General features: G+C 46.3%; 1 protein-coding gene across 2 annotated transcripts; it reads left to right on the top strand.

Moving 5' to 3' along the window:
* The first annotated feature begins 555 nt into the window (after window positions 1-555).
* CRYGN (crystallin gamma N) lies at window positions 556-8,550 on the top strand. Of its 2 annotated transcripts, XM_053965642.1 has the most exons (5): window positions 556-633; window positions 1,093-1,341; window positions 3,092-3,237; window positions 4,292-4,428; window positions 8,333-8,391. In XM_053965642.1, the coding sequence occupies exons 1-4, from the start codon at window positions 613-615 to the stop codon at window positions 4,395-4,397; spliced, it is 522 nt and encodes a 173-aa protein (XP_053821617.1). In that variant the 5' UTR covers window positions 556-612; the 3' UTR covers window positions 4,398-4,428; window positions 8,333-8,391. The 2 variants fall into 2 exon arrangements, with proteins under 2 accessions (XP_053821617.1, XP_053821609.1); XM_053965634.1 differs by lacking the exon at window positions 4,292-4,428 and having other exon boundaries at window positions 8,333-8,550.
* Window positions 8,551-23,078: the final 14,528 nt, after the last annotated feature.

Below are 23,078 nucleotides of genomic sequence, written 5' to 3'. Positions count from 1 at the left end.
ATGAGAAACCATTGGTTTGACAGATGGAGTGCAATGTTTGTTGGTGGGGAGTCTTCAAGGACACTCTTTCTTGGCTGCCACACTGCAATAGGTGGGAAGAAGCTGGGAAAAAGCAAACCTGACATAGAGAAATTAAGTGCTATGCTTAGAGATGCTGCTGTTTCCTCATTTACTTGTTATCTGTTCTGAGGAAAAAGGATGGAAGAAAAAGAAAAAACTAGGGGAAAACAGAGGGGGGAAGTAAAGAAATATAAGAAGAGAAATAGAAATAAAGATTAAAAAAAGTAAAAAAAAAAAAAAAAAAAAGTCCTCCAAAAAGGAGCAGTAAATGTGCACTGCTAATCGACCAAAGCCCTGCCAAGCAAATCTTTTGTCAGATCATCTGCCCAAAATCAAAAGCCCGGACTCAGCAGGCCCCGTTACCGGCGGTTCTGCCTACGAAGCAGGAAAGGCAAAGCCCCCGGTTCCCGCGGCTTTGTTAAAAAGCCCTGGCGGCACCAGCCCCGGCCCGGCCCCCCCCGCCGGCCCCTATATAGTGGGGTGTCCAGTGATCTGTGCACCGCGGTTCTGCTCTGGCTCCCGCTCTTGGTCTTGGAGAAAGGCCAGCAGAAAATGTCTCAATACTCAGGAAAAGTAAGTAACGACCCAACCGCTTCCCTTTACAGCCTGGGGCCGGAGAGCCCGAGTATCCTCCGGGTGGAAGGAGGTGATGAGGATAATAGAGCCAGCAGACGTGGTGTGAGTGGTGATCCCGGGAGCAAATTTGGTAGCAGGGATGGGGAGGGTGCGGCAGAAGGAGCTGCATTTCAGGAGCTGAATTTCCTGTTTAAACATTCCTGCTGGAAATATGTGAGAGTGAGCACGAGGTGGTGAGAAGTGTCATAAATGCGGGACGCTCTGCGTTCCCAGAAAAACAAATACGCTTCTTAGGAAAAAATGCCAGCGATGCCATGCTCCTTTTGCTGGAAAGCAGCTAAAATAACCCAAACCACCCTGAAATGATGCATCTGCAGGAGATTCCCATCTGCTTGGAATGGGAGTCTGGCCGTGTCCCTGCTCCTCAACGTGGGCCCTTTCTCCTCCTCCCCCCAGATCACTTTCTACGAAGGCAAATGCTTCACAGGCAGGAAGCTGGACGTCTGTGGCAGCTGCAACAGCTTCCAGGACCAAGGTTTCCTCAACCGGGTCAACTCCATCTGCGTCCAGAGCGGAGCTTGGGTCTGCTTTGACCACCCCGACTTCCGAGGGCAGCAGTACATCCTGGAGCACGGCGAGTATCCCGACTTCTACCGCTGGAATGGACGCAGCGACCACCTGGGCTCCTGCCGGCCCATCGGGATGGTGAGTGGGATGCTGCTGGCGTTGGCTCTCCCAGCTGGGTTTAGTTTATCCTGGTCACAGGAGCCCTGCGAATAAGTGCCATAAAAATGTGTGCTCTTTAGAAACAGGGTGTCCCATTGAGCAGGAAGGAGTTTCCTGGGTGGGTTTGTCCCCATTCAGAGCGGTCTGTGTGGGCCACAAAGCTGGGACAGTTTCCTGTGTCCCCAGACAGGAGGAAGATGCATCTTCTTCCTCTCACAGTGAAATGCAGTGCCTTTAAGAGGATGAGATATTCCTGTGGTTTTCCAGATGAGATGGCAAAGTCCTGCTGGTACCATGTGCTTTTCCTTTTAATGTAAGCTGCTGTGAGATATTCACAGGGGGATTCAGAAGGAGATTCTTTGCCCAAGGCAAGTTTGAGCTGTAGCTGCTCCATCTCCCCATGCACCCAAAGGGGGAGAGGGCAGCCCGAGGGCTTTCCAACCAGACCATAGAGCTGCTTCTAGCAAATTTTAGTTTAATTCTCTGCTGTTGCAAACCACCCCCTGACTCTGATAATCCTAAACTAAACACATTATTTTCCCTTCCCCTTATCAAGCTTTTAAAAGCACTGTCCAGAGGAAGGTTTAAATGGAAAGATTAAAAAGTAGCAAAGAAAAATTAGTGTGGGTTGGGTCTTTCCATTGATTCTCCTACCACTGACGACCTCCAGGGCAATAATGAGCCCAGCTGGAGCTGGTGGGATTTCTCACTGGCCCCGAAACACTTTTGGCACAGCAGCGGGTCTGTTTCAGGTCTGTAACAACATTCCTAAAGCACCTCCATGATCCATACATGGAGGGATGCTCTGGCCCAAGCCATGGACCCTGGCCAGCACAAGGATGTGCTCCTCCTTTCCTGGCCCAAGATTTTCCCTGTGAGATGCCAGCGAGGGCCTCGAGGCGTTTGTGCAGCGCAGATTCCCGGAGGAATGTTTGCTCAGGCACGGTGTCCGCGTGGCGGCTCCCTGCTGTGGGGCTTGGCATGGCAGCCCGGCCTTCTTGCGTGCTGACATTGTTTATTTGAAAAATGCGTTTAGGTATTCTTTGAATTTGGCTTAAAAATATCCTTTGAGCTCGCTCTGTCCCACATAGCTCTGCCACAGGCTGCAGAGATCTCCCCAGAGTAATTTGTGACACGTGACCATCAAGGGCTCACGCAGCAAGGATGATGGTGGGAAAGTTTCCTTTTCTCCCCCCTGTTTTTATTTTCCTAAAAGAAAGGCACAACATCTCTCACCAGGAACAGCAGCTATGCATGAAACTGGAGGGAATACCAATTAGTTTAGGGGAATAGTCCAACATCTTTGTACACTCAGGATATGTTTCTTTTTTCCTGTTTGGGTGCGCAGAGCGTCGGGGCCGCAGCTGATGCTGCATTTGGGATGGAGGATTTGTGGGCTGGGGGGGGGATCTGCAGATGGATGAGGGGCTGTGTGTGCCCGAGCACTGGCACCCCACGATGTGCATGTTGACAGCATGTGGACAGCAGTGCAGGAAGGTGCAGCCGGGCACGGGTTTGAGGGATTTTTGGCTGCTCCATGGTTGGTGTGCTGGCAGGCAGCATGAGTTTGTGCGTGCTCTGTTCATGCTGGCACCAGTGGTCTTGGATTGCTCTTCACATTCCCCTTCCAAAGCACCCTTCTGACTCCCTCTTTGTCTTGTAAAAGCCAGAGAAATAATTTGTTGCGCTTTTCTGGTGTTGCTGTTGACTCCAATCCCTTTGTCCCCAGCACGGCGAGCATTACAGGATTGAAATATTCGAGGGGAGCCATTTTAGGGGTCCCAGCCTGGAACTGACAGAAGATTGCTCCTTCCTGCAGGGACAAGGCTGGGACAAGGCCTGCATCAATGCCCTCAAAGTGTACGGCGACGGCGCGTAAGTAATTCCACGTGTCCTGGGCACTGCAAGGGACAGGGGGCTGCAGACACTCCTCCCTCATAGAAAACCCTGTCAGTGCTGGGGACACTTGGTGAAAGCCTAAAAATGTTTGTTAAGCCTTTGGTTAAAGGTGAATGTTGGTGCCTGCCCACTGCGAGCTGCTTCAAAGGGGTCTGACTTTTGGAGGGTGGCAGCTGAGCACGAGTTACAAGAACTCCGAGACACCTTTTTAAGGTGTATGAAATGAGAAGCCTAAAACCACCTCCCTCCCTTCCCTCCCTTCCCTCCCTTCCCTCCCTTCCCTCTGCCTGCCTGCCTTCTGCCTTCCACACCTCTTTCAATCCATGCTGAAGCTCTCAGGGAGGTTGGATGGATGGCTCCAGGTGATGCACGTCAGGGCTTTTGCTTTGCAAGTGGCTTCACCACACCTTTTCCTATGATGGCAAAACTGAGGCAGCAGCACCTCCCCTTTACATTAAATCCTGTCTCTGAAAGACAGGGCTGACAGTGGTGATGCCCAGACTGAGGCTCAGCCCCTCCCTCCTGCCCCTGCAGATGCTCCTGAAGGCCTGGGCAGGATGTCAGTTTTGCCTTTTCCTTGATGTTTGGTGGCAGTTTGTATTTTCTCAGTGGTGTTGGTCCTTTTTATGGTGTTTTTTTCCCCTCTTATTGTCAGACAGGTTGTTCTCTGCCTGTCTCCCCTTTCCTCTGTCTGACAATTGTGTTTTCACTGCAAGCGTGCTGGGAGCTGGGGAATGCCACAACACCTTCCCAGAAACAGGCAGAGGGTGGCTGGAGGGAGGCCCTGGGGCAGAGGGAAGCCTCTGCAGAGGAGGGAGCACAGATACCTTGTTCTTCACCTGTCCTGGACTGGATGTTGTGCAGCTCAAAGACACCTGGTGTGAGATGCTGGACCCTTTGTGTCCTTTTTTTTTTTTCTAAGAATAGGGAAAGGTTGTTGCCATGCAAGCTCAAGACATCCTGACAGCAGCAAGTGTCCTGCAGGAGCCTTTCTGATCCAACCAAGGCTTCTCCTCTTCCAAAAATCCAGGCTTATGATTAGGCAATGGCAGTCCATTAAGGAGCAGAGCTACCCACTCCTGATGGGAAGAAATGGCTGGAGCCCACCAGGGACCCTGTTAGTGCTGAGCATTTGAGCACCAACACCACAAAGCCAAGAGGGAGCCTGTGAGTACTCTGGCAAGAGCTTTAGGGCCAATTTACTGCTTGGGTCTCTGTAGCAGAGCCTGGAGCTTGAGAAATTGGGAAGCTGCCCAGAAACTTTCAAGCACTTGAATTTTTCAGATTGATTTTCCCCCTCACCTACAAAATATATAAAGGGCACAAAGCTTGCTCTCCCTCACATGGGAGTCTGGATTATTTGTGTTAACATTACAGGACTTCTCAAGGTCTATGAATAGTGAGGAAAAAATGGAAAAAGATAAAGCATGGAGAGGAGCATGGTGAGGAAACTCACTGAGGTTTGTAGCATTACATTCAGATCCTGGGAAGGTCAGTGTTGGACATGCTTGGAAAGGTCTGTAAAGGCAATTGAAGGCAGGACAATGCAGAGGGACCTGCTGTCCCGGGCTGCAGGAGGAGAGAGGCAAGGATGAGATACCAGTGCAGAGAGGTGAGAGCAGGGAAAGGGACCCTATAGCACCACTTTTCTCCTTTGGATGGACCTTCTAAACCCAGGTGCCTCCAGAGGTGCTGCAGGTGTAGATGGTGCTGGGCATAACCTGGCAAAGCTGTCCCAGGACTCATCCTTGGATGTCTGGGAGCAGAGGAGATGGGGTCAGTGGAGACAAAGGGAGTTTCAGCCACAGTCTCGCTCTGTGATTTTCACCCTCAATTCCCACAACGCGACATCTGTTGGATACAGAAATATTTGCTTCCATTTCAAAATCCATGGATGGTGTCATGTGCTGATAAAAAGTTGCTGCCTGCGCTTTGTGGAGGTGGCTGTGCCCGCGGGAAGTGATGATGGATCATCTGGAAACATGGCAATGGAGACAAACACTGGCCTTTGGCATGGTGCATGGTGAGCCTGAGGGGGTCCAGCATCTTCCCTGCTGCCTTTCTGGGGCGGGCAGTTGCTACCCCCCAGAGCCAGAAAGGGTGATGGTAAAGCTGTTTAAGGCACGCTGGCAATGAATTGCTATTTTGGAGCAGTTCTGAGGTGTCACCGCCTCCTCGGAGGCTGTTGCAGGTTTGTGGTGAGTGGCTTCGCCCGTCCCACGGGCAGAGCCAGCTTCAGTATCACATATGGTATCATCTGATTTTAGATGAAGATGTGTAGTTCTTGTCCTCCTTTGTGCCTCAGCCACTCCACAGAGGACGGCCTAGAAATAGCAATTTTAAAAAGCTGAATTTGTTTGGCGGCCCAGGAGAGAATACCCCAAAAAGAGCTTTTCTACACTACAGTGGAATAACTTGAAGAAATCAGACCAACCATTTATTCTGCTGAAGCATTCATGAGTGTTTGGTAGCTGTTCTGCAGTCAGGTTGTGAAATACAAAGCAGAACAGGTACCCAAATGCTGCTGCCCAATGAACATCACATATTTCTCAGCAAAGGTGATACCTGCCCGTGGCACTGCTCAAGTCCTACATGGAGAATAAGTGACTTTGAGCTCCACTGAAGGCCTCCTGCTTGGTTCAGGCTGATGCTACAGCATTCCCCTCCTCATTTTTCAGTTTGAGCAGCCAGTGTTGGCTTACAGAGTTTGAGTTGTTTCCATGAGCATTTTATTCCCATGTCCGCTGGGATTATGTGCTAATGAAACACAGGACTGAGATGTTTGAGGGCTGTGTGCTTTGTGCCTGGATCAGCTCTCCCATGCTGGGCTTGAGGACAAGATCATCTCTTTTTTTTTTTTTTTTTTTTTTTTTTTTCTGGGCTCCTGACTGACTTGATTTCCCCTCTCGCTGATGGTCTCAGAGAACGTAAATTTTAGGCAATAAAGGAACAGCTAAGTAAGCCATACAGTCCTTCACTCATCACCTTACGCTGCCAACACACTTCACTCCCATCTTTCTGCTATTCCTTTTATTCCTTTGGTTTTTGGGTTTTTTCAGCCTTCCCCTAAGCAGAGGGACAAGTCAAGTGGGGGTTCTTATCACCACACCAGGTCACTCAGTCTGCCTCTATCTACACCAAAGCCTGTCCCATTCCCTCCACGTAATGGTGCAGACACATCAACCATGTGTCTGGAAAGAAATCTTGGTAAAGACAGTGACTGTGAGGGTCTGCTCTTCCCCCTTCTCTATTCCACAGGGTCCACCCGTTGTTGAAAGATGTCCTAGAGCAGAAGAGCTGAAAAGAAAGAGGAGGAAAATGTTATAAATTGTTGTTAATTAAGCTGGGAATGCTTTCTGTCACTGCACACCGGGATATGTGGTGGGGGTACACTACACACACAGGTGAGCAGTGGGCAGCCTTCCCCACGTGCTGCAAAGTGAGCATCAAAGCAAAAGGCTGAGGATGATTTTGTAATTCCAGTTTGGATATAAATTGGCTGCAACAAGTGCCAGAGAATGAGGTTGTTTGTTTGCAGGAACCACGTGTCAGTGATGCCACACACAGGGCTCTGATACTACAGGATACTCTTTCACAAAACCAAGGCACAGTATTCCATGCTGGTATCCACATGCTGGTCCTGCTCCTGCTCCTGCACAGGGATCTGGGAGAAGGGACCACCACAGTCCCACTTCATGTCGTCTCAGAAACACAAAACAAGTATGTCAAGGAACCTGTAAGGTGCCTTGGATAAATACCCCAAACTCTTCTTGTTTTGTTTTTTAAATAATGCCTGTGGGTGGCTGGTTTTATAAACATTTTTTCCTAAGCCTCCAGCTTTTTGCTTTGGGTTAGACTGATCTGAGTTCACCAGCTGTTGTCTGACCCTTAAGGCCCAGCAGTCTTTGACCCCTCTTGAAGAAATTCTTGAAGAAGTTTCTCCCTGGAAATCCCACATACAGTAGGTCCCAACCCCCATGTCCCAGATGAATTCCTGCAAAGACAGACCACAGAAAACAAATTATTTGGAGGATTGCATTTCTGCTTTGCTGTCATTGCTGAGCAAATAGATGGGAAAAGCAGCAGAGATCCTCATAAAATCTTAAAAAATATGGGGATGAGAGGAAAGAGGCAGAGATGAGCAGCTCAGCAATGACAGGGTGGTAACCTGAGTGTAAAACTGTCAGAGCAATGGCAAAATTTGGCTAAGAAGCATGGGAGACTCACATAGAGGACAGGGGTGACACTTGTGGCCACAGTAAGATCATGTGAAGTGAAGAGAGAGAAAAGCAGAAAAACTGTCCTTCTTGACCATCAGAATTGCTCCTGACTTGACCTTCAAATGGAGAAAGACATGTCACAAGCCAGGGCGATGGAGGATGTAGCCAAGCCAGGTGAGGAAGTCAGGCATGCCAAAGTCACCAAGGTTATTGAATGTTGTATCCATTTGACTGCATTACAAGGGAAAGTTGTCATTAACTCTGGATGGAGAGATAAAGTAAAGATAACCAAACCAAGCCCTCCTCTCTGTTGGAAAGCATAAAGAGGCCATTAGGAATTATTAACGAAGAGAGAAATTACTAAATATGGTTCCCATCATAGCTAATGAATCAGTTCAAAGAGGCAAAATATCCATCAAGCATTGCATGTTTCTCCTTACAGTCCCTAAAAAAGGGGTTTATGCAGGGGCTGAGGGGACTCATATCCTTCTTTAACACTATCAAATGCTATTAAATGGTTTCTGTTGCACATGGTGAAGCTCAGACACATCCATTCCTACAGTAATGCAAAGCAGGGAGCCCTTGGGCCTAGGTTTTATTGCTGGTGTAACCCAAAACATCTTCCAAGGGCAAGGTGCAATTTGGCTTTGGGTGTTTTCCAGGCCACACTGGGGGGAGCGGGGGAAAGCGCCCACAATGAACTCCACCAGGAGCATTTCCCTGTGTGGGGTGGGACTGGGAATCAGGCCCTGGGGGTTTGCAGTACAGCGGTGCCTGAATGCAGCCCCTCAGAGCGGCCACTTTGCACGAGCACGGTGCTGGGGCCCAGGTGACCCCCCCTTTGTGCCCAGGTGGGTGCTCTACGAGGAGCCCAACTACCGAGGCCGCATGTACGTGGTGGAGCGCGGCGAGTTCAGCAGCTTCAACGAGTGGCAGGCGCGCAGCGCCAGCGTGCAGTCCATCAGGAGAGTCGTCAACTACTTCTAGCTGAGCCTTCACCCTGCCAGCCATGGCCCGCTGAGACTGAGCATCACCCTCCTCCCCACTCACTGACCCCTGGAATAAATTGTTAAACACCAGCTGTTGGCTCCAAGCACTTTTTTTTTTTTTATATAATTACCATGAGTACATGAGAGAAGAGGCTCGTAATCTTTCTAAGCTTGATTTAAACGCCGTGAGTTTGCTTTCTTATTCTGCAGTGGTTTATAAGGAGGCCATGGGAGGATGGGCCAGAACTGGTGGTGACGCACAGACGTAGGAACATGCCTGCCATTGTGGTTGTGGTCTGACACATGTTCCCTCTGCCCCGACCAGGGCCACCATGTGATGGCCCCAGCTGACTCCTAGTGCCTGCAGGGAGTCACGTGGATGCACACACGGGTGGGGAGCACAGAAGGAGCCATTGGGAGCCATGTGAGGACACACGTGAGGGTCACAGCAGGAGCTGAGCGACTTGTGGGGTCTGTCTGAGCATGACATGCTGGTCTTGATAAAGAGGTGAAAGCAACCATTCATCCTGAGTTACTTTAACTTTAGATCAGTACACATTAAAAAAATATATTTAAAAACCCCCAAGCCTGAAGGCACAAAACCTGAGCAACCTTCTCTTTGTTCCCAACCCTTCATGACAACAACATTTTGAGGGATCAGCAGCAAGGGAAAACAGCCACTGCACTGCCATTTATTTCACAACCCTCTTTCCATCTTTCTGCCCCTTCAGTGTTCCTGCTCCATCCCAGTTGTTTCGGTGCCCCTGAACCCCATTTCATGGTTGGCAATTGGGATGGGAACCACTCTGCCCCTTCACTTATGGACTGTCCACTGCAGCCTGGGCACTTCCCCTGGCATGCAGCCCCCGATAGTGCAGCAGCCGCCCTTCTGTAAAATCACAAGCTGTGTTCAGCATTAGCTAGGGTGTTTCTGGCTATTTCAGAAAGGGGTAATTTTATTCTCTTCACTCTGTTACTCTATTAGCTGTTAAGCCTTGGCTGTCTGATAGATCCTGACAGGCGCAGGCATGGTGCCGGCAGAGCTGCAAAGCTCTGTGTTAATCCAGTGGGAAGGCTGCTGATCTAACCCCAGCCCCAGCCCTCCGAAGGGACCTGAGTGAGGCTGACAGAGACGTGTGTGCCCTCGGGGCTGCTCTGCTTTGCAGGTCTGCCATGGGAATCTGCCCTTCCCTGAGCGATGGGGAGGAGCAGGGTGCTTTGTGCCAGGGGCTGGTTGGTCCCATGCTGCATCCCAGTCTGACACTGGATCTGCCTGCCATTCCACCAACTCACACTCATCCACTTGGATCTCGGCTCCCTGTGGCTCTCTACCAGTACCAGGACTGGGGTAACTGGTAACAACTGGGCCTGTGTGCGGACATGTGCTGTTCCCATGAGGAAGTGACACTGTCGGTAGAGTTGCATCAATTGAGATTTGATCCGGCTGCACATATGCTGTATATGTGTTATGAGGGAGTATGGAAATGCAAAAAAAATTCCACCTTGTGAATTTAACAGGAATTTGGGTGATGTCTGCCTTAGCAGTGATACAGACAATCACATCCTCTTGTAGACAGCCTGTTATCTCGATGTATCCTCCATGCAAATCATCACAGCAGCACTTACAGTTACACCAGCTCAGCTCTGGACTTCAGTGGCCATGTCCTGCGTGGCTTGTGGTGACATGGTCCATTAGAGCTGTAAAAATATTTAAGATCTTTAATGGGTTGCAAGGTATTTCTGTGTCAGAGAAGGCAGGGAAGTGATTCATTCATTGAGTGGGATGCACAAATGTACAACTCGTGCATCAACTCCTGCGTATTCCATTCTCTTTTAATTAGATGCAGCTTATGAAAGATTTTAGGAGTCCTTCCAGGATTAGTGTTGCTCTTGCCTCATGAAGGCTGTAATCAGCTCCTGAGCAAAATGCACTCTATTAAAAGTTAATATTCAGTCATATGCAGTGCTCTCTGTTGTGACCTCCTAGCCATTAATCTGTTAAAAAAACCCCAAAGTGGTCCCAGAGAAAGACAAGCATTGAATTGTGATGAGCTTTAATGGAGGCTTTTCATTCATTTGAAATGCATTCAATGTCACAGTGCAGCATGAAGGATAAAGAAACAAAGGCTTTAAAATATACAATAACTGGAGTCCCAGATGCTCCAAGTATTTGGGGGACAAAAGAAAAGAAAACAGAGAACAACCATCCACCCACATTCCCCTGGGAACAACAGCATAAACCCAGACACCCCCACATCTGGGTTTCTCAACACTCAGTGCACACAGCCAGGGGAGGTGACTGTGCCACTGATGTTGGGGTCAGAGCTGTGACATAGAGATACTCTGCTGTATGGCTTCCAGTGGTCAGTGGTTCAACTCCCCTGTGTGCAGAGCAGCATTAGAGGGACCCACTGACATCCCTGCCCATCCTCAGTGGAAGCGTGGGACTGTGCACGTACACACAGCTGTACAGGCTGACTCCAGCATCCAGCCACTGTATGCAAGCCCACTTCATCTACACACTTCAAACTAATTATTTGTTTATATCCTCTAGTAGATTCATATTTGCTGCTTAAATTGTGGAAGTATACTTAGGATCCCAGTCCTGGACTGAGCCATGCATTGTGCTAGGAGTTAAAAGCACAAAAAACACAATCTGGTTAATCTGTGCTGTTGTGTGGAACCCTGTTTGTAACCAGCGAGTGTTTTGCTACCTATAGCACATTTTACACAAGTCTGTAATATGCCTACAGAGTAAACACTCATCATTTATTGACATCTGATATCCCATTTATGAGCATACTCTCAATGCAAAGAGCTGGTCCCATGTGAAGGCTATTTAAAAAATTCCTCTGTGTGCACAAGCCTAATCTCGCTAAAAACTGGCAGCAGGGAATTGAATTCCATCTATTTTTTGCTTATTTGAAACCTAAGTAGGGTGGCCACGGGCCTAATCCAAACAGTGATGCTGCAGGAACATGCATTGCGTTGGCAGTGGGGGGATGTGGCTCTCGTTCTCTTCCTTTTCCCTCCCCCTCCTTGCTAAATCTGCACTTGTTCAAAGGACAGAACGTACAGATCCCATATGCTTGCTAGTGGCTCGTTGGTGGTTTTTTCCCCTAAAAAAAAAAAAAAAAAAAGAGATTATTGACATTGCTCTATATGAAATGGTATGATTTGTGAGTTTATAGCGTATAAAAGATAAATGACAAAAAAACCAGCTCGATGTGAAGTGGATGTCAGATTGTGCAGCAGAGGTTTGAGCTGCACATCGTTAAACTGTATGGCTGAATGAGCTCTGCTATGTGAACCGAGGAGGCAAGCCATGGATTAAGGAAATTGGAAACTGTTCCACAAAATGCTGAAGATGAAACAAAGATTCAAAATGAACAAAAGGGACAAGTTATTAATTACAAGAGAGAGAACTAAATGGAATCAGCTCCATCTGGAAAACCAGGAAAACCCTAATAATCAGCGTTACTGTGCTTGGCTAAGCTGCTGCAGTGTAATATTCAGAATTGCTTTGAATTACATCTGGCCCCAAAGCAAATAGCTCCTGCCAGAATGCCTGCACACACGAACGTCCTTTCTTTGTAGCTGGATAATGTGCAAATGTGATGGGATATCTCTTTCAAATGAATCCTTGGAAGATATCTGAGGAACTGCAGTGCTTTTGCCTTGCTATACTACTTGGTACATGTACATATGGTGAAGGTAAGGAGGAAAGTGCCTACTGATCCACTGTTGGCATGTGTGATGTTGTCATGTTCAACTGAATCTCTCCTCAGTGCTTACAGAGGTGAAAGGGCTGCACAGCCACCTCCCTTCCCTGCAGAATGGAAGAGGTGTTATCCTGCTATCGAGGCTGCCCCACGTTCACACCTTCCCATGATTTTTTCTCTCCTCCTCCAGAGACACCTCTCTGGACCTGGTAGAAATGAATTCACTCCTTGGTGTCTGCTAGAGCTGTTTTATTACCTATTTAAGTAGAAAGTCTGGCTCAACAGTGACCTCTTTGACTGAGTACAGAAAGGAAATGAAGAGCTTCAAAAGGTCTCTCCAAAGTCTGGCACCAGGAGAAGACCCCTGGTCATTGTTTAAGCAATGGCAGGGTAAAAATGTAGAGAGAACACAGTGACTGGGCTCTGGAAGAGGTTGCCCAGAGAGGTTGTGGAAGCTCCTTCCCTGGAGATATTCAAAAGCTCTTTGGACACAGTCCTGAGTAATGTGTGCCAGAGGACCCTGCTTGAGCAGGAAGGTTGGACCAGATGACCTCGAGTGATTCCTTCCAACCTCATCCATTCTGTGATTCTATGATACTCAGGACCATTGACAGATATTCTGGCTCCTATGCTTCATCTAGTTTGGTTTTCACTTTCTTGTCTTTACACATTTTCTTCAACATTGTATTGAAGTCAAAGGAAAATCAACTTGGGTGAAAACACATTTGGTCTTTAAATTTTTCCTATCCATGGGCTCAAACCCTTGTCCAGGATTAAATCTGCTATAGTTAACAAGACCTGAACCAGATAATATCTGCGTAATGCTATCAGCATCATCAACATTGCAAATGGTGATTTTTTGGGGGTTTTAATTTTAAATAATCTGGTTTATTGGAGAGGTTAAGCTCAGTTAAATCAACCTTCAATGGTTGAGGCTCATGTAGCTTGGTGTCCTTTTTTTCTTCCAAGAGTCACCCTTCAATCAGAAGAGGAGGTGCAATAACATCCCACACAATTTGAGCTATTGCCACATTTACTGGTGGCTGTGACAGAAACCAAACACACATGGAAAAGAGTGGAAAAGGATGGAAATAACATAAATATTAATTTTCCATGGAGCACTGAAGAAAGAGCAAGTGGTGTACCAGGTTTTCCATGGGCAGCTGACCATCTTTACATGATTCAGGATGAGACAGTTTGTAATCAAGACAAGCTGTCCTGGTTTAAGCATGCGAACATATGGAGGAATGTACCAGTGTATTCAGTCAAATTGTCCGTGAAGTAAACATGAAATCGTACAGAAATTGTTAATGTAAATTCCTGCTTTGAATATGATGATCTCTAGTGGATTGCAGTAAATCCACATGTCCTGTAGGCATTTGCACCTGCACTCACACAGTCCAAAAAGCACTGAATGCTGCCTCTCAGTCAGAATGGTTTCATGTGCTCCTGCTAGGGAGTTTGGGATGGTGAAGGATCAGTCCTTGCTACTCCATGGAAAAAAATGCAATTTTAAAAATATTTGGTTAACTCATTGCAGCAATTCTGGTATGCTGCCACTCAGTTTGTTTAGCCTGATATAAACTAAGCTCTTTTCTCATGTAAGTATTTACTGGTGACCACCAGTGCTGCTCATCATCTGTGATGGGGTAAGCAAGCAGTGCAACTCCTTCCCTGCAAGACACCACACCGGGCAAGGCTCATGGCCAGCACAGGTTTGTTCATGTTTTGGGAGAGGTGCTTTTAAGCTTTGACATCGCTGCCCTGTGATTGTGGTGGTGAGGAGGTGGGTGAATGATCCTGACTCATAGATGGGCAAAACTCTGTGGTTTCAGCTGACCTTACCCTTGCTTTTTTTTCTTTTTTTTTTTTTTCTATTTTTTTTTGTGCTGTTGGAAACCAAGAGCTTAGAGAGAAATAGCAAAAGACTGTTAATGTGACAGACCTCTTCCCTGCATGCTTTGCTGAAGGTGGTCACCACACTAAAACCAGTCCCTTACATGCACATGAGCCAGTGCTACAGAAGCCATAAGGCACCTGCGCACAACTGAGCCCTCTCTGACACGGAAACACCCCTAACACTATGAGCCTCCTTAAGTTCTGCAGGGCAGGCTGTACAGAAATCCTGCTCTTAAATCAGGAAGACAAAGCACAGTGTGGGCCACTCCACACACAGAGCTGACCTGCTAAACTCTGTGAGTGCAACAGCTGCTCCAGCAGTGTAAGCGGGAATCAAAACTGCTGAGATGTGCAATACTTTGTGTGGTTGTCTTTGGTTTTCTTGGCTGGTAATGCAAGAAAACAATAACATTTGAGTCATATGAACCAATAATAATAATAGTAGTAATAATAATAATAATAATAATAGGATTTCAAAGGTTTTATTTTGTGTGAGTCTTGCTGTTATTGACTTGCCCTTCAAAATGATTCTTCTGAAAATAATAGAGCCTCTTTCTTTTTCAGTGAGGGTTGGGGCCAAATTAATTTGTCATCTCCCTTCTGAAAAGAGAGGAAAAAACCCAGGCAAACACAATTTTGACTTCTGGAATTTATCATTTGTGTTCAGGTCTCTCTATAGAGTTGACAATCAGCCTTTCAAAGGTTTGAGACTTCTTTTCTTAGAACTTATTAATAAATGATATTTAATAACTTCCTTGACAATTAAACATCGCACACCCCATCAGAACCAGGGGCTTCCACAACACTGGAAATACTTCTACTTATATTGAATGATTCTTCTTGTCAGCTGCATTAGACAATACAGGTTTGGAAACACACACAAAAAAATTCTGGTAGGAATCCCAAATTTCTGTAACAACCCCCCCAGGTCTGGGATTTGTCTAATAGCTTGCTGTTAAAGGGTTCTTTGGCTGGAAAGAAGTACCAGACAGAGTTTCCCTTGTTCTAGTTCTTTGTTTATTTTTTTTTTCTTTTTTCTTTTAATTTGGTATTTGACTCCTCAGCACAAACTTGCCATCAAGATGATGGAAGCTCCAAGGGAGGACAGAGGTTACCAGTTTCTCAAAAGCTTGCACTGATTTCTTGCAGGAGTTTTTCCTTCCCCAACCTCCCAAGTAAGACAGAATAACAATAGTATGAATAATAGTAACAACAACAATAATAAAAACATTCTAATCAGTGATTTTTCCATTAAGGTTCAAATCACCTCTTGAAAGACACAGTGGAACATTTTAGCTTGTATGGCAAAGACCCAAAACTGTGTCAGGAGTTGTCATTCCCAGCCCTTTGGTGTTCTTGCCTTCTGCTGGGTGCAGCAGTGACGGGGACGCTCTGATTTCCTGGCAGCACAGGGTGAGTACCCAGCACTGAAGGCACACAGTGCAATTAGTGGGAATTAGGGCAGGCCCAGAGCTGTGCCTTGGCTCCTGCAGCCTGTCCCAGAGGGACACCGGCTGCTTTAGGAGCCTGGTGCAGAACTGGCTCATCAAGCAAGCCAGAGAGTTCAATCACATTTATTTAGCATGACTGCACCAATTTACCGCAGCTGAATAGCTGGCCCACAGCACACACATGTTCCTAGATGGTTAAAAGTCACTCTTCACATTTCCCTTCCTGTTCAAGTGCTCCAAGGCTGCATATTTCAGTAGTGCCTCTGGAAAGTAGCTATTGTTTTTATCTTTTCAGTGGTTTAGTTGTGAAATTCATGTTTGGAGAAGGGGTGGAGGAAAGTCCCAGAACAGCCGACTGAGGTAAATAGCATTTATTCTGTCCTAATTATTTTCTTCTGTCACTTCTGTGCCTTTGCAACTCCCTGAGAATCCATCTCCATGCCTTAAACATCAGATATTTGCTGACACCCTTGTAGAGTGCTGATTAGATGAAAACAGTATGTCAAATTTAAGGCTGGAAGTGAGTCAAGGCCATTTGTCTAATCAGCTTCTCTTTTTCTTCACCAACACAAAAATCAGAGTAGAAAGCATTAACTCATTAACAAAGAGTAATACTCATTAACAAAGAGTAATGGACACCAAAGCAAATTTAGAGTGGGGAGAGGAAAAGTATATTCCCTAAGTTAATGACCTTAGCTAATGCGACTGATTTGACTTAATTGAAGTCAGTTGTAGAACTGGGCTCTGAATCTTTTCCTCATTGCATGGCTCAGCCTAACAGGGAGCCCAAGGGTTAACAGCACAACTGCTGGTCCCTTTAGTATATATCTCTATGACCATAAGTAATGCATATTTTGAGCAATTGCATCCAAAATGAACAGATCTGTGAGAAGAGATGGATCACTCACAGAGCAGAACAGGAAGAGCCCTCAGCTGCCTTCCAAAAGCAGGGGATGGTTATTTCCTAGGTCCTAGTGCCTTTCCCAGTGTATCCCAAGGCTCAAACACTTAATCAACATTATTATCATCACACAAATGCTGCCAGAGAGTCTGATTTGCACAGTTACTTCTTTGCTAAATGAATAACCTTTCCAAAACCCCATGATGCTGGAGCCTCTGTCATAATTCTTCTGCATTTTGGACGTCTTTTCTGCCTGCTTGGGGTTTGTTGCTTGTGTAAAGAGGTGCAATAAGAAAAGTTACTCACAGGAGAATGTAAGATAAAGCAGGCAGCTCAGCCTAATTGAACCAAGGCCTTATCCTCCTGGGGCTGAAGCCTGGCCACGGTGTGAGCAGATGCAGCAGCTCCTATTGCTATTTCAGGGGGAACTGATCTGCTTAGAACAGGGGAGGGATTTTATTCTGGGTGAGCAGATGTTTTCCTGAAGTGGTGTGAGCAGCAGGGAGCTGTGCTGGTTCTGTGCATTTCCTTTGTCCTTGGACCTCAGTGGGTGCATTGCTGCTGCCTTGCGACAGCTTCCTTTGTTGGCATGATCAAGGGCAAATTCCGTGTGAGTCCACCCTGCCTCAGACCCCCAGAAGGTCCCCACTGGTGTGACAACAGTCCAGGCTGAGATTTATGGGGGTATCTCAGACACAGCTTCCCAAAGCACCCCTTTGGGCGCAGAGGACAACTAACAACCCATGGGTGACTTGGCTGAGCCTCCTGGCCTTGGTTTCCTAGCACAGGCTCTCCTTGTCCCTCTTTGGAGGTGGAATGGGGGAGCCCAGCTGCCCTACAGCTCCAGACCAGAGCTGAGCCCCAGGGCACTCTGGTGCCTTTTGTTCACCCTTTCCCAGAGCTCCACCTCTGCTGCTAGGGCTTCACAAGCCATGTGTAAGTGCCTGCGACTTTTGTCTGTGCCAATTTATTCTTGAATGCCACCAGAATGTAGCACCAAGCCTTCTAAGGAGCCCAGGGCCCTCTCTCTCTCTCTCTCTCCCTTTACAGTCTTACTTCTTGGCTTCTTCTCTGAGTCACAAAATGTCCCTTTCCCTGCAGCCAACTCACTGCTCTTTCTCCCGTTTCTTCTTCATTTCTCTCTCTCTTTCTCTTAAATAGTTGGCAGGAGGCCCTTTCTTTCCTAACTTCCAGTCATTTTTGCCAGGTGACCCCGTGAGTAATCTCCTCCAACAAATAAGTGAAGGTCTAGTTAAATGACCACTTCTGGCAGGAAGAATATTCCTCTTTTGAACCCCCTCATTATTCTCCCCAGCGGGTCTCTCAGGCAAACAACACAAAACCCGGATCACCCGCATCCCCAGACCAGACACAGCTCTGTGGCACATGCACGTGGTTCTTATTTCCCCCCCAGAGAATGGCTCTGGGAAGAAGTTAACCTCTTGAGGCCTGGAAAAAGGCAACAGAAGATGTAATAGCTTCAGTGATTTACACACAATATTCCATAAAGTGGCACGGCAATTGCCTTTATTTTCCAGAGTCACGCACAACCATTATTTTTTTTTTTTTTGGTCAAGTTTAACCCAACAGGCATTTTAAATGTCACGGTTTATACCCTCAATGAATTTCACTTGTGAGTGTTGTTGCTAAGACAGACCATATTGTGGCATCAATGTTTAATCAGGCCATTCCCTCAAACTCAACAGGGAGTTCTGCCTGAGATCTGATGGTATAAATCATGAAGTTCTGCTGTTAGCAATTTTTATTACTCACTTTATTCCTCTGTGAAAATGAAGGGAAGATAAAAGGAGAGGGAGAGAGTTTAACTGAAAAATGAAATATTACAACCTTTCTGATGAAATCCGTCTACTCTACATCCGTGAAAGTGCAGCATCAGCCCCCCTTGGAATTCAGTTTGTTTTTCCTCCCAGTGCTTAGATGCCTGAGTTTGGTACTTCTGACACTTGCTCAGCAAGGAGCTGGATGCTTGAACCTGAAGCCTGGTGCTGGACCATGTGTGGGTTGGGGTATCAGCAGATTGCTCCTTCACCATCATCTTTCTGACCATGTCATGCCAGTATCTGCTCCATTTTCCAGGACAAAGAACACTCCCCGAATCTCCCAGCCCCACCTAACCCTTTGTTCTGGACGTGGTTCAAGTCTGCACAGACTGTATCAGTGCATTGTTTTCGTGGGCAGCTGGAAAACCTCAGGAATGAATGGAAACAGACGGTTACAGACCAGCTAAATTGCAATCTCTCCTCTCAGCAAGAGAGGACTCCAGTTAGGGTGCCTTTCCAAAACAAGAGTGGGATGAACACTACTGGGAACTCAGCGGGGAGATAAAAAGGAGAGCAGACACAAAGAAAGATTTATTCACCAGGAGATATGTTTGAGGAGTGAGGTGACATCCTGACACCTGATTTGTAATGCTGGCATCAGGCTTCCTTTATGTCCCCCCTCAATACATCATCAGTCACAATCTGTGTTTTGCTCTTGGATTGTGCCATTGATTTCCATAGGATTTTGCCAGGCACTGGCACTGTGGGCCACTGGGATGCTGCTGCTATCCCAGTTCTATTCAGCCCAAGGGGAACATGAGAGACAGACTGTGCCCACTGGTGAGCCCAAACTCACACAAACAGAGATGGAGGTTGCGACAGCACAGCTTCCCTGAGCAAACCTATGTTAGATCAGGCAGAAGTAAAATCCAGTCCTAAGGGTGAGAGTGTTTGAGAAGGAAAAGCCACGTATCCTGTGAGGTGAGAAATGAACAAAAGAACATGAAGTTCCAAAAAAGAATAGGTGCATCATGAGAATATTTTCTCTACAAATCCAACTTGAGATATTACAGCTGAGCAGTTCAAGCTTTGGAGGTGCTTGTAAACCTCATGGTGGGCTGAATGTTCACCCTGGTGTCCTTCTCTTTACCAAGGACCACTCTCATTTTTGGTGGAGGAAATGAAGAATAGCATTGGCTGTAAACATGCTCTGGCAGAGGCATAGAGCAAGGCAGAAGCTTTGACATCCCTTGGAATGTCAAATGTCAAAGGGTAGGAATCCCTTTACTGCTCCCACCAACTACACCCATCTAAGACTTTCCCAGCCTTTCTCAGACTCCTGGAAGAGCTGTGCATTTCTTGTGGCAGCTGTGTCAGAAACAGGGGCAGTCTGGCCCTGAAAGCCTCATACAAAGCTCAGTGAAGGCTGCAGAAGATTATTCTGTGGTCAGTGGGTTTGGTATCAGTTGTTCCTATAACTTTCTCAGCAACAATGAGGTGTAAGAGATCGTGACTGCTCCCCCCTTACCCAAGGTTTGGCTCTGCTAATAATGAGGCAGACAAACAACTGAGAAATCTTCCAGAGGCCAGATGTGAATGCAATTGTTAAAATACTGCCTGGGTCACTGGCTGCAGCTTCAGCATTTTTGGAAATTTGTTTTTGTACCAATGTCAAAGGCACTGGGGCTCTCTGCTTGCATCAGTACAAATCTGGATTAATGCAGTTAAAGCCAGCAGAGTTGTATCCGTGCAAAAGCAGTTAAAATGGGCTCAGAATCAGACTCAGAAAGTTACCCTTGTGTCACTTAGTAAGATATATTTCTTTTGGCTTCCACTTAGATTTGGTCCTTAAGGAGCCTGTCATAAGAGATATATGGTCTGGGCAAAAGGCCAACTTACCGTCTGGAAGAAACAGCAGGGCTCCCATCAAAGTAGTGAACAGGGTAAAATGAGCTTTTGACTATTATTTTGTAATTTTGTAAATATTTGTGATTTCAATTATTCAGTAAAGTTCCCACTATGCTGTGACATGATGGAAGGGCCTCGTCATCTACAGACTGTGTGGGGAGAAACCTATTTACAGTGATCTTTGAAACAGCTGCCGTGAGATCTTACACTTCCTGGCATGTCACAGCTCAAAAATTTCTAGGAAATTGCAGCTGCTTTCTTAGCCAGGGAGATAAGATGCCTTTGCAGCAGTGCTTTTAAGCCATTGCTTCATCACAGCAGAAAGTTAATGCAGCCCTCTCTCTGCCTACTCCAAGTTCACAGCTAAATTCCCATTGCTACCAGGGCCTGACATTGGAGTCAGCTACTAAGAGCCCATTTGTGCAACATTACTGTCACCTAACCATTCATTAGGTCATTGGATACCAGCTGATTCTCCAGATCCCAGGCTTTCAGACTCCTGGCATTGATTAGGGGCACCCAGGTGAAGCAGTAGTGGGGAGCAGGGATGTACATGGGTATTTTCGGAAATTAATGTTTTGGAAATACAGTTTCAGATCTGGTTAAAAACCAAAAGAATGTTACATATAATTATGGGAGACTGTAGTGTAAATGACAGTTTCCAAGCATCTTTTGTCCTGTAGGGGAATTTGCAAAATGTTTATACCCAAACTAGATTTCTGAGCACCCTAGTGAAGCGATATGCGGAATAAATAAATAGACTCCACAACCTGGTGCAGTTATGAAGTGGGTATGTATTGTCGGCGCCCGGCACAGGTGAAATAGCTCTCTAAAAACTTGTGCCCCGAGCCTCCGTCTGACCCACACCTTTATTCCCAAAGGTGTTCTATATGCAACACATTACACAACTTTTCCATGCATATTCAACCCCTGGCCCCGCCTGTCCTCGCCTCTCATGCTAAATAGGTCCACGCCCTTCTGGGCACGCGTGGCTTGCTGTGGTGGTCGCACGGGGGTCTCGAGGGTCTTCTGAGGCTGAAGATTTTAGTCTTCCTCGTTACTGAACTTTTGAACTTTTCCTCTCTGCGCGTGCGCTTTCGATCCGTTGGTGCTTATCTGAGTACGTCTGTCAGTCTTGATGGGCTTGGAGACAGGGGAGCTTCTTTATCTGGGTTCTTTGCATCCTCGGTCCCCTCCGGTATTGTTCTTTATGCAAGAAGCTTCAGAAATGTGCATTTTCCTATGCCCTTTGTACCATGGCAGAGGTTTCTTAAGTAAAAGGTTAAAATTCAACACATAACTCTACAAGCTAAAATATAAATGCTTAATTCATTTTGTTAACTTAAGTGAACTCCAAAAAAATCTCAATTTCACTGGGGTATTTTAAGCTGCATTTTAAGAGGGAGGGAAAGAACTGTATTGCCTGTAAAAGAGGCCAGTTGCAGAGGGGTCAGAAGGAGCTGCAATGCTGAGTTCAGCTGTGCATCTTGGGTCTGCAGTCTGAAAGTCTGCAGACTGACCTTCCATCCTCACTTCAGAGTAAGGCTGCATCTCCTCCATGGTGATAACTGAACCCATGTAAACTTAATTTGCCTTCACCAATGTCAACTTCTACTGCAAAGTGAAACCACTTAGATGTTGATAATATTTTGGATTAAATCAAACCAGTAGAAGCTACATTTAAATCCATTTAAGGTTAAATTTTATTTACATTGTACCAGTGTAACTGGATTGATTGTTAAATCAAATTTAACTTTAGCAGGGAAATTTTCTTAGTTTGCTCAGTGAAGGAGCTTGCCTCTGGAGACACCATGTAACATGCTTTTGTTTGTAGTTCTCATTGACGAAAATGATGTGGTTGAATCAAAAAAACCAACCAAGGCTGGATGTCCATGCAGGATGTGCCACTATAAATATTCCAGGTCCCTGACAGTAGTTTTAAGAGAGTTAGTTAGCTTTTGCAATTTTCCAAGGTGAAGGAAGAGGTAATACTTAATTATCAGCAGTTTTGAAAGTGATTGAGGTTGACAGCCTGAAGCAGAGCAATAGATGAAAGAGAAAAGACCCTGGCAGCTGGAAAGGCCCTTCTTTAGAGAAGGAGGAGGGGCTGGGATGATAGAAGGGGTTAATTCTCTAAGAAAGACAATTTGCATTGCTGCACACTTTATTCTTTTGTTTTTGGTCGAGCTCTCTGTGCTGACTTCTTTGGGGTGTTATTGGCTCTGCTTATTTGATAGAACAAAGAACCTTTGTTGTCCATCAAAGACCATTGCAGCCCATCCAGATACCCAAGGGCCCAGGAGGGGGAGGTGGACATGGAGGAGCTGCGTGTGTTCCTTCCTCCACAAACAGCAGCAATAAAATTATTGGATGCATTTGCAGCATTACTGAAATATTTTCAAGGGAAATGTTCTTCAGCATTTATATCAGTGCAGATAGTGATGTAAATACTGCTAAGACCTGGGAGCCTATGCTGTGTTTCTGAAGGTCTGGCAAGTGAGTCTAAGCACAGATAATTTGGGATGAAGTTGTTCACAGAGGATTTTGCACCTGATCATTACTGTCTTGTGTGTGTGGAAACTAAAGTGTCTTCCTGTACTGTGTTGTTGCTGGGTCAGAGATGTGAGAACAGGTTGACCCTTTGGTGGAATGAAGGTATGATTTGAAGATAAAAGTCTCAATTTGTTCTACTTAATTGCGGAGAATTTGGAACCTTCATAATCCATGGTGAAGGGCACAGGCATCCCTCTCCCCTTCCAAAATACAGTGTAGCTGATCTAAACTCTGCATCCTTCCTTTGCTTCTGATAACTGCCTAAAGACTCTAAACTTGGCTCCAAACTTAGCAACAGCCACTGGATACTGCAAATCGTGTATTATGAATCCAGCCATAAACATCTAGAAGTTTTCTTAAGGTTTTTTTACTGCCTGGATGTTCTAGGAGCAG

The sequence above is a fragment of the Vidua chalybeata genome, chromosome 1 (assembly GCF_026979565.1).
Source record: "Vidua chalybeata isolate OUT-0048 chromosome 1, bVidCha1 merged haplotype, whole genome shotgun sequence".
In the NCBI taxonomy this organism is placed as follows: domain Eukaryota; kingdom Metazoa; phylum Chordata; class Aves; order Passeriformes; family Viduidae; genus Vidua; species Vidua chalybeata.
The sequence above is the reverse complement of the archived record's forward strand: the minus strand, read 5'-3'. Positions and strand labels throughout refer to the sequence as shown.

Excerpts from the sequence above, each read along its gene's own strand:
- CRYGN (XM_053965634.1), top strand. The coding sequence starts at position 613 with ATGTCTCAATACTCAGGAAAA. Across the intron at positions 634-1,092 it reads TGTCTCAATACTCAGGAAAA|ATCACTTTCTACGAAGGCAA; the intron begins GTAAGTAACGAC and ends TCCTCCCCCCAG. Across the intron at positions 3,238-8,332 it reads AAAGTGTACGGCGACGGCGC|GTGGGTGCTCTACGAGGAGC; the intron begins GTAAGTAATTCC and ends CTTTGTGCCCAG.